This window comes from Nicotiana tabacum, chromosome 22 (assembly GCF_000715075.1).
Source record: "Nicotiana tabacum cultivar K326 chromosome 22, ASM71507v2, whole genome shotgun sequence".
Taxonomy (NCBI): Eukaryota; Viridiplantae; Streptophyta; class Magnoliopsida; order Solanales; family Solanaceae; genus Nicotiana; species Nicotiana tabacum.
Genome location: NC_134101.1, coordinates 48,740,080 through 48,751,837, shown reverse-complemented (window position 1 = coordinate 48,751,837; position 11,758 = coordinate 48,740,080). Strand labels below are relative to the sequence as shown.

The window sequence follows — 11,758 nt, the reverse complement described above, 5'->3', positions numbered from 1 at the left end:
CTGGGGACTTAGTGTTGAGAAAAATTACCATCAATACCCGAAATCCAAATGAAGGGAAGCTTGGACCGAATTGGGAAGGAACATATAAGGTACTCAAGGACATCAGAAAGGGGTCCTACAGGATCAGCGTTATAAACGGCAAACAGCTATCAAGCAGCTGGAATGTATCACATCTAAAACGGTACTACTGTTAAGGTACAACCTTTCTATATTCATTTGTATCTCGAAACTGACCCCTGCAGAAGTCCGAACAAGGGATGGATCTCTCTCTAGAAAGCACGCGTTGTACTCTTTTTTCCTTAGACCAGTTTTATCCCAAGTGGGTTTTTTCGGCAAGGTTTTTAATGAGGAAACCATTGGTCGTGCAGCATTTATGACAATATCCGAGGTCCTGCAAGAAAGTTATTTCACAGCAACATGGTCCCAATAGGAAAAACTGTAAAGAGCTAAATGGTCGAAGCGAACCATGCTCATATAGATTGGCCCGAACCCAGGCGTGTAATAACGTGCGAAGATAGTTCTCTTTTTTATCGACATCTTATATATCCAATGAAAATTCCTCTAGTTTGAGATTTATTGTGCAATCAGAATTAAGATACAATTCGACCACTAAGCCTACGGGCTACATTACATCGAGTTCGAATCATTCACTCGACCAAGCCTACGGGCTATTTTTATTTCTAGTTCGAGCGAACACTACATTCGACCACTAAGCCTACGGGCTACATTACTTTGAGTTCGAATCATTCACTCGACCAAGCCTACGGGCTACATTACTTCGAGTTCGAATCATTCACTCGACCAAGCCTACGGGCTATTTTTATTTCGAGTTCGAGAAAATACTCACTCGACCATTAAGCCTACGGGCTACATTACATCGAGTTCGAATCATTCACTCGACCAAGCCTACGGCCTATTTTTTATTTCGAGTTCGAGCGAACGCTCACTCGACCACTAAGCATGCGGGCTACATTAATTCGAGTTCGGATCATTCACTCGACTAAGCCTACGGGCTACAATTTCAAGTCCGAGCAAAAACTTGCTAATTACGCCCATGTGCTATATTTCTTCAAATCGAATCATTGACAACTAATAAGCCTAAAGGGCTACATTGCCCCAAGTTTGAGTAAACGCTCGCTCGGTTACAGAGGCTACGAGGTCAAAATTTGATCAATTTGTTTAAAACATTGTGGAAACATTCATAAAGTCCTCGCAAGACGGGAAACAAAAACAGAAGCGAATCGGCGAAAGGGGAGATATGTCTATACACAAATTTATCTACATGGGGTGATTACAACGTAAAAACTAAGAACTAAATTTCTCGACTGGGAGCGGTCTCTTCTTTGTCAAGTCCCCCCCCCCCATTTTCGGATCCGCTCTTGCTCCCATCGTCATCGTCATCACCGTCAGAAACTAGAGCTTCAGCATCAGCTTCGAGTTCTTTTGCCCTTTTTATCTCTTCCGTGAGATCGAAGCAGCGAGCATGAATCTACTCGAGAGTTTCCCTTTTGGATCGACACTTAGCAAGTTCAGCGACCCAATGCGCTCGACTATAGGCTGATTCGGCCGCCTCTCTTCCCTGGACTTGGGCAGCTTCAGCATCGGCCCGATAGACGGCCACAAGCACATCCGCGTCGGCCTTTGCCTTTTCAGCATCGGATTCGGCCTTGGCAAGTACAGAGGCCAACCGGGCCTCAAGCTCCTCAATTCTTCTTGCTTGAACCATGCCTTTTTCCTTCATTTTCTGAAGTTGGGTTTCGGATGACGATAACTAGGCTCGAGCGGTCTCTTTTTTTGCAGCAAAGTGGTCCATACCTTCTTTCCACTGCAAGGACTCCATCCTTATCACGTCGACCTCCTCACGAAGCTTCCCGATCATCTCGATTTTTTGCTGCAGCTGTGAGACCGAAATGTTAGCTGTCGTTCCGATGTCAAGCCTATAGGATTTCAAAAGCATCATTACCTACTCAAACAATTCATTCTGATCTCGATAAGCCTTGGCCAGCTCAGCCCGGAGGTCTTTTATTTCCTCTTCTCTCTGCCCTAAGGAAAGTCTAAGGGAGCTCCTCTCGTCAGTAGCACGGTGCAGGTCAGCCGCGTATCGATGCAGCTCATTTTGGGAATGAGAACATTGTTCTCGATGGACTGCTGCTGCCTACAAAGAAACAAGAAGCTAAATTAACGAAAAACGAACATAAAGACATTACCGACAAAATAATTTTAAAGGCTCACCTGATTCAAAGCCTGCCGCAATCCGTGAAAAAGATCTGATTCATCACCGGCACCAGTAACGTCCTCGATACCAGTAAACAGGTCACGAAATGGATCTTTTTCATCGTGAGGCATGTCTAGATCGAGGGCTCCCAAAGCTTGAGCTTCCCGAATCACCCCTGCGGAAAATACGGGAAAAGTAGGCGAATCCCCGATCGCTGCTGCCCCAAATGACTCGCTTGGAGCGTTCCCCTCGGCTCGGAGGGGTTCGAAGGGCTCTTCGATGGTAACCCCTGCCGTTTGACTCCGATGAGAGGCGTCTTCAACATCCGATAGTTTAGGGACTCTACCTAAATCTTTCTCTGGTATATCTTCAGTTCGATGCGGAGCCTCATAGAGCATCATCGATCCAGCCGGTGATGAGGCATCGGTGGCTCTCTTCGTTCGGACCGCCAGCGTGGACTCATTGTCTTCTTTTTCTTCTTCATCTTTATCCCTTAGACGTAAAACGGATTCTACGGTCAAAGGAATGATATTTTTGTTCGGCTTACGAGCCGTCCTCTTCTTCGGTTTTGGATATTCGGGAACCGAGGCTCTCCTCCTTTTATTTTCCTTCACCGGCTTTGGGACAGAGGTCGAAACATCCTCCTCATTGGACAGAGGCCTCAAGACCGCATCTTTACCCAAACCTGCATATGGGAAACCTTATAAAAAAATATTTTGAGAAACGCCTCGTTCGGATCATCAGAGTCTGAGAAATGAGCTTACCGTAATTTTTGGCCTCTCACCGACCCTTTGACAAATCACGCCATGAGCGCTCGGCATATGTGGAGGTCGAAACAAGAGCCCGTACCCAGTTCTTGAGATCGAGAACCGCTCCGGGCATCCAGGGAATCGCTACATCACAAAAGGATGAGTGTCGATAAGAGAATAAATGGAAGAACAAAATAGAAGCTACAACAAGATCACACTTACGTTTCATATTCCATTCCTCGGGAAAGGGTATCTTTTCAGTCGGGATCAGGTCTGAAGTCCTTACTCGAACGAACCTGCCCATCCAACCCTGGTCCATGTCCTCGTCAACACTCGAGAACAGAGCCTTGGTAGCCCGACGCTGGAGTTTTATTAACCCTCCTCGAAAATGTCGGGGACGGTACAGCTGGATAAGATGATCGAGGGTGAACGACATCCCCTCGATTTTGCTCGCAAAATATCGGATTAGGATAACGATCCGCCACAAAGAAGGATGGACCTGGCCTAGGGTTACCTGATATTATCGACAGAAGTCAATAATAACGGAATCGAGGGGACCCAAAGTGAAAGGGTAAGTATATACGTTCAAAAACCCTTTCACGTAATAAGTGATATCTTCGTCAGGGGTAGGTATTATTACTTCTTTTTCACCCCAATTGCAATCCTTCTTTAACAGATCGAGGTGCTTCTCGGTTATCGAACACATGTACCTCGATACCGGCTCATACCGGCCAGGGACCGATGAACCTTTATCAACCTTAAAATCTGAAGTTAGGACGCACGCCCCGGGAACACACTCCTCAGGCCGTGGTTCTGCTGGTGCCTCATCGGCGACACACTGTGAAGATAAAGCCTTCTCTTTCTGAGGAATGGTTTGCGATATTTTTGCCATTTTTGAATTCAAAATTAAGGAATAAAAGAAAGTGAGAGAGATTTGGTAGAATTGAAGAGGGGTTATTTCGGAAAGAAATCACAGCTTTACTGGTAAATTGGAGAGTACGAAGAAGAACTTGGGAAATTTTGGAAGATAGAAGATGTAAAAATGGTAAAAGATAAAAGTAAGGGTTATTTATAGGTTCAAACGATGGCGGTTCAGTATCAGCAGTGGCCAACCACCGCCTGACATGCATTAAATGCCTTGAAAGACTAAATCGACGGGACAGCTACCAGATGCGTCATGGTCGAACCCGATGGAAACGACAAGATATAATCCGATCGAGATGTTAAAAATCATATCGTTTCTCGTCATATTCTTTCTGAAAAACGAGGGGACTATCTTTATACGGTCAAAATAGATTTCAGCCTTGACATGTCCGATATGGTTCAAAGGGTGATGTATCGAAGTAAGATCCTGAAGGGGGGACAAACTAACCTCAAACTCGGGGAGGCCGGTCCGTGTCGAGATCGATACCATAATCGAACTCGAACAGGAAACGTACCATGGCGCAGGGTAGATCTATCGTGCCGGTAATCCAAAGACCAACCAACACTAGCTTGGGATCAATTCGAGGGCTCAAACCAGGATCGGGCTCGAACCAAGATCACAAGTTCGAGCCAAAATCAAGCTCGAACCAAAATCGAGGATTCTAAGCGAGATCGAGCTCGCAGACAAAAGCCGTTGCAGTCCCACTAGAGGGAATATTGGTATAAATTATGAAAAAACTGACTTATCATGAGTCTCCCATTGAATGTTTATTTTATTATGCTTGGAGCCGAATCCCTCCACTATAAAAGGGCTTGGTTATCATTTCTGTAGACAGGTTCTTCTGAGATTTACATTGTAATAAAAGTATTATATTCCTCTACAGTAAAGCATCACTCTTCCAGTTTCTTAGATGAATTCTATTTGTCGAATCCTAAGGTTAACTGTTCTGGATAACCTTGTCTAGATTGCATTCTCTCCAATCTACATTTACATTTTATTTATCCTTGCATTTTGTATCAAGTTACACCACATATCCTCGGAACTGCGTATAAATTCAACTCTATCCATTTTTCGATAAACATATAGTGAGTGAAGAAAGTGATATTCAGGTCTGAATTGAAGCACAGTGATGTTAGGAACATTTATTACTTTTCTGGAATTAAACTCATTTAGCAGTGACAAAGAAGATAACCAAAAAAAAAATGTGGCGTTCATGCATATGGTTCAGTTCTGAAATACTTGTACTTCAGTTACATACACCAGCTTCTAAAAGCATGAATCACATGTTATTTTATGTATAAACAAAAGGATCGAAGTAAAGAAGGAAGAAGAAAATAAATTATTTTATATAAGGGTGTGATCTTAGCCTGGACCACATGTTACCAATGGTTGAGATCCCATATTGTTAAACGGATTAAAAAAAATAGTGCTATGAACCAGTAGAAATCTAATTGAATTCTCATTTGGATAGTCACTTGGATATTTGGAGTATAAAATTAAATATGAAATGGGAGAGCTTTCAAACGTTTCTAAATGCTGCCCCCCCCCCCCCTCCCCCCAAACCCTTCCCGTGCTAAAAATATGGTAGTATATTTCTAGAATTAAGAGAGATAGAAGTTCAGAGTGGCTTCATAGACGAAGTTGAGATAGAGAAGCACAATATGATAGACTAGTTAGTAATAAAACAGTTGTGAAAACTAAAATTACACTTATCAAAATTTGGCTCTAACATCACGTGAAGGATTTGAACGCAATGGGTAAAATAACTAAAACTATTTTAAGCTGCGTTGAAACCATTTACACAGTCAATCAGAGATATTAATACATATATACTCTAAAGTCTAAGAGATAGTTTAGTTGGAGGGATTAGGAACAATAATCTCAGTATAAAATTTTGCATAAAATTAGATTCCTATAATGTTTGACTAGAGGGATGAGGAAAAATAATACTCCTATAATGTTTGACTAGAGAGATGAGGAAAAATAATTTATGCATAACTAATGCATATGAGAAGAAAATAATTTTGACATAACAATTACAATATTTGGTTGGAAGTATTGAAATAATAGCACTAGCGATAATATGTATCTATTTATAAATGACATCATGGAAATTAAGTTTGTACAAGACAAAATATCATTAAAGTAATCCCCCATATATAACATTTCATATATTATTATTTACCTCATAATAATTCTTTTATTATTATTTACAGGATAAATCATTCATACGCTATAATGTTAACATAACTAGTACGCGAACCAAAGAATGATCGTCTACCTAAGGTGGCAAGGTGCTCAAAAATTATAGAAACTTAGAAAATGAAAACAAAAACTAGGAGAGCGCTAACAAAGACTAAAAAGTAAGAAAATTCATTTTAGTTCGAAAGAATCCTTGCCTTCACAAAGCTATTATTTTTATAGTACTATTTTCAGACATTGCGCAATTGCTTTTACTGTTTTGCTTTGTTCAGGAAACTTGGCCCCACTGCCACTCATAATATAAAACCATAATAATAAGGAAAGGGACCCCACCCTCTTTTTTGTATCATATTTTATTTAGACAAAATAGATTAAACATTATATTACTATATCTATAGGGATATACACTACACGGTGGATCGGCAAACGCCCCAGAATCATTGATTCATTGTCACATAGTCACATTGTGTGTGTTTATATATTAGATTAATCTTCAGACGAACAGTATTCTAAACTTATATTACAGACAAAATATTTGCGTATAATTACATTAGGTCTGTGGCATAGGCCAGTTGTTATTTTACTTTTCAGATTTGATCAGATATAAGAACTTTGTTTGACAAGCATGCTCTCACTCAATTAGAGTCAGGACTATTATTATTAAGTATAAGTATTACAGTAAAATCTTAATGAGGCCTAAATAGGATCACCATTCAATCATACTTGTCAATCCAATATATTTTATAGGGTACTGCATTTTAAACAGTAGAAAGGCAAAATGGATCAAGTTAAACCATTAAAAAATTTAATAGGCTGTCCACCTTTTATGTACCTCTTACCCCTCTGCCATATTACCAACCTACATATGAGGTGGACATCCGTCGCTTCGATTCGATTGTGAATGTTATCGGTTTGACATATCGGTCGATTTATTAATATGCTAAACTGATAACCGAACCGATAAGATGTCGGTTATTGGGTATCGGTTAGCTGGTTATCGATCCTTATCGGCTCGATTATCAGTTTACCCGATAAGAATCAAAAATATCTAAAGAATTTATGTTTTTATTATCAAAATCGTGATCATATGAGAAAGGAACTAAATTTTTGCTCTTAAGAAAAGAGGGAGTAAATTTTAACTTTAGAAAAGAAAACTTTCTTTGCGTTTGAAAATCCCAATGAATGATCTAAATTTTTAAAGTTATAAGTTAGTAGGAGTAAGAAATAAGATATTCAATAATCTAATTTTACTAACTACCTCACTGCGAGAGGGCATATTTCACAGAAAAATAATAAAATCTTAATCTTGTAGATACTAAAGGATCAGTGCAACAAATGAAATAAATAGAAAAACTAAAAATTTGAACAATTAATTCTTTAAAATTTAAAACTAAAAATCTTAACTGGAGAATTAAAATGAAAAATTCAGAAAAGTTTAAAACTTACTCTAAGGATTATAGTCTGAAGATAAAGAGTAACTCCGGAATGAATGGAGCCATGAGGTGGCTTTATATACTAAGTGGGTAAAATTATAATTTTGTTAAAGTTTATTGGCTTATCGGTTAAACTGTTAATAAAATTAGGCAAAACGAGACCCCAACCGATAACTCAATAGTCAAATAATATTAAATCGTTATCGAACTAATTATTCAATAATCCGATATCGATAACTCAATAGCATTTTATCGGTTCGGGCTATCGGTTATACCCGATATTTGCCCAACCCTAAACCTACATTCACATTAAGTTGGAGTTAATTACTTGAATGGTCATTTAAGTTAGAAAGATGAACGGTAAAATAATGTTTATATTTTTTTTTGACAACAAAATCATTTAAGTATGTCCATATTTATTTTTAGGAAAATTATCAAGGAAACTCGCAGCCGCTTCTCATCGGATGCGCACTGGATAATATGTTAATTGTACAATAACTCGTAAATCATACAAGAGATATAAATCGTACTAGGCATACTCAGTGCGACGAGCTCTGACTAAAAAGACTGCTAGTGAAGGAAATCGATCTCGTATCTCCCGTAAAAACTCTGTACACCCATTTAATTCATTTCAAAACAAAAAAGAAATCACTTTTCATTTACCGTGCGCCGTGGGGAAAGGACCCCAACTAACATTCAATTAGTGTAAACCCAAGAAAGTCAATATTCTTTGCTTTGGAATTGGGACATCAGACTCCTCTTTTCATTTACCCCTTCGCCCAAAACCAAAGTTTTACCAAACCCAATATCTTTGAAGTTTCAACCACGTATTAGAGCTCACTAATTATATGTAACTTTTAAAGGCCTTTTCCACAATTCCAATTCCAATTAGGTAAAAAGCTCGCACAAAGGAGATCCAGTTTTCTAAAAGAAAAAGAATTCAGTCAGTTTGTTCACCCACTTATTGATGTACCTCAAAAGATCAAGTAAAATCGATAAAGAAAGTAAATTCGATAAAAAAGAAAAAAAGAGAAAAGAAGGTAGTTTTAGAAATTTACACGAACCTTGAATTTCAAAGTAGAAATTTGTGTTCAAATAATATAAAAGCAAAAAGAGATTATCACGTTATTCCAATGACACCTCTTTTTCCCCACTTATCTCCTTTTTACGGCGTCCGAGACGGCACGAGAGCTCTTGTCCTCATCCCCATCCTCCAATTCTCTTCTTCCTATGATTTACTGCAATTTCCAGTTTTATTTTGCATCTTCCCTAATATTTTCATGCCCTGATTCAATGAATACACCTGAAATCTTTTTTTTTTAACAAAGTAAGCAGATAATACAGATTGTTCCCTTATTAGGAACATTTGGATATGCATCTGAAATGATATACTATCTGAAAGCATATGCGATATAATAACAGAAGATGAACAATATTTATAATTTTGTGTTCTTATTCTTTGTACATTTTATTACAGTTTAAAAGAAAAAAAAGGATAAAAAGAAGAAGGACCGGAAACGGAAAATGAAAAAAGAGTTTCCGATCATCTATCTAAAACTCCAATATTGTATCTTCATATACTTATATTTGTACTTGCTAGAAAGAAAAAAAACAAGAATTCAAAATGTTAGAATAACCCCAAAAAAATACAAAATCTTTAGGGTTTTTCCCTGAGAAGGGAAGCCAATCCGGTGACTACAACTTTGCTTCGTCTATCGCAACTCTTCGGCTTGACAGCTGGGGGTTGCCACATCATCAATACCGGATCCTGCAACGGCTTCTCTTCTTCGCCGGAAGTTTTCTCCGACGGCGTCGAGTTCAACGATGGCGACTTCATCTCATCGCTAACGGAATCTAACGGCGACGATTTGTCACCAAAAATCAAGTTTAACTCGCCGGACTTACTTTCCGATGGAACCTCTTTGCTCTCAGCCACGGCATCAGACTCCTCCGCTGCGGCGGCGCGTGGAGCAGGCGTAATTCTAGTGTAGGGACTGAGCCATTTGGCTTTCATATACTCCGGTTTGCGCCATGGCGCAATGTGCATGCCTTTCTTCTTCAAGCTCTGCCGAGCTGCTTCCGAGACGATTGACACTATCTGCTGAATCCGATCCGCTTTTCCGACGAAGATAAACGGGAGTAATTGCAGAACAGCTTTGTAACTCCCCGTCGATCGCGCTATTTCAAATTCCGATCTGAAATCTAGGTCGATCATCACTCTTTCTCCTTCCACAGTCACATCAATGTACTCATACTCACCTGATAAAAGCACATTCATCTTAGCACAAGAATTATAAATATTCAACAGAGCATGAACACATACAGGAAGAACGCAGTGTATACCAGCAGGAACAGAGGAAGTTTTTTCCCATTTAGATTTGCAGGTCGAAGCTTTATAGCCAATAGCTAAAAGTTCATCAGTGACGATTTTTCTCAAATCGTCCTTGCGCTTGCAAGATTTGTGCTTTTCAACGATTTTTGAAGTGTCAGCTAACAGATTCCTCTCAGCAACACTTGCACAGGGAATTAAGCTCTAAAATTACAACAAAAAGAGAAACAAAATCAGATTATATCAGGAATAAACTGCAATTTTCTTCTTTTATATTGAAGCGATCAATGTTATTACCTTGAAAGTATCGGAAGAATCGCCAAACGAAGAGTTTGTAAGTGAGTCAGAAAATCCAGTAGAGAAATCAAACTCATCATCGGAGCTATCATTGCTGTTACCGTTAAAGCAATTGCATTTCCGGCCGAATTTGGCAGCGGATGGCTTTTCATTGTTCTCTTCGATGAAATTCTCAACCATTTTGTCCAAACATACCGAACTCGGCTCAAACTCAGTGGCGACGGCTCCATCATTAGCAGCGCCGGCGGCACTCGGCTTCTCAGCTGCCGATGAAATCCGTAAAACGCTGGGAAACGGTCGATCAAAGAACCTTTTCAGTCGCGATTTCAACACAGGCGGCTTAACTGTATCATTTTTGATTGATTCTCTATATGTTGAAGAATCGATCGGCTGAACCTTCATCGGAAAAGGCATGTCCAGTTATCAACCAAAAAGGTACTTTTTTCTGCGGTAAACTCTCTCCTTACAGCCTAATTATACTCTTTTGTCAGTTTCTGCTCAATTCTCAGTGCTTTAAAAACCTACTCGCTTTGCGTGTCAAGATCAGAATCCTTTAAATGCCTAAATCCTTAATCACAGAAATTCATGAAAATTTACAGAAATCAATGCTTTGAATGAAAAAAAGTCTCGAGTTCATCGTATTCATGATTCAATCACACCTACTGTTCACCTTTTTCCTTTCACACACCAAAACCAGTTTACACAATCGCGCATAATCCGTTCACCATTATCACTATCACGTTTTCAATTGTGGTAGAAAAAAAATGAAATTTCCAAAACTTGATACCTTTTTCTTCCTTTTACTCTTCGGAGTAGTTGGCGTAGCTGAACAAGAATAGAATGAGTGTATCCATAGTCAGTGCTTCTTATAGGAAACGTGAAGAATAAGTCGTCGCCGGAATATTTATCCCTCCGACGAGGTCGTTATCGCCGGGATGAGGAGAATTACGTTAAAGGGAGTAAAAGTGGGCCTGTATTTGTAAATGATTGCTAGTATTAGCTTTCTTCTTTTTTCTCTCTTTTTTCTTTTTCGTTTTTCTCTCAGTTTTGGTGTTTTGTGAAGTTGAAGTTGAAGTGAGGGAGTGGGTTTTGAGGAGCTTATATAGTATGGAAGGTGAGTTGTGCTGACTAGGATTTTGTACGCCACATCAGTAACCACGTGTCGTGGATAACCCAGTCATGTGACAAGCTGTGGTAAACTTTTTAAGTGATTTCTGATCATGCCACGTGTTAGGAGGTGTTTGCTGGACGGCCAAGATTGGTGGAGGAAACTACTATTCCGTCTCATATTAATAGTCATATTTAATAAAAATAGTTGTCTTAAATTATTTATTATTTTAAAAGTTTAAGACAATATTGATTACTTATTTTTTTTACCCTTAGTAATAATTATTTTTAAAGATAAAAATAACACACAAATAGAATATATATTCAATAAAAAGAGATTATATCTTAAGATATAAATAAAAGTAAAATAAATTAATTATTTTTCTAATTAATATTTTCTAAGAGACTGCTTAAAAAAGAAACACAAGACATAATAATATTAGAGGGAGAGAGTAATGTATATGATCAGTATGACACTTGTAATGAGAGAAGGGAGTAACC

General features: G+C 38.9%; 1 protein-coding gene across 1 annotated transcript; it reads right to left on the bottom strand.

The window, feature by feature from the left end:
- Window positions 1–8,943: 8,943 nt before the first annotated feature.
- On the bottom strand, window positions 8,944–11,221 carry LOC107823593 (uncharacterized). The gene is made up of 3 exons (XM_016650283.2): window positions 10,151–11,221; window positions 9,868–10,057; window positions 8,944–9,783 (listed from the first exon to the last, which is right to left on the bottom strand). The coding sequence occupies exons 1-3, from the start codon at window positions 10,562–10,564 to the stop codon at window positions 9,182–9,184; spliced, it is 1,206 nt and encodes a 401-aa protein (XP_016505769.1). The 5' UTR covers window positions 10,565–11,221; the 3' UTR covers window positions 8,944–9,181.
- Window positions 11,222–11,758: the final 537 nt, after the last annotated feature.

What these genes read in the sequence shown, in the direction of transcription:
- LOC107823593 (XM_016650283.2), bottom strand. Translation starts at nt 10,564, where the DNA reads ATGCCTTTTCCGATGAAGGTTCAGCCGATCGATTCTTCAACATATAGA. An exon ending in ATTCTTCCGATACTTTCAAG is followed by an intron (nt 10,058 to 10,150) that starts GTAATAACATTG and finishes TTGTAATTTTAG; the next exon opens with AGCTTAATTCCCTGTGCAAG. An exon ending in AACTTCCTCTGTTCCTGCTG is followed by an intron (nt 9,784 to 9,867) that starts GTATACACTGCG and finishes TGCTTTTATCAG; the next exon opens with GTGAGTATGAGTACATTGAT.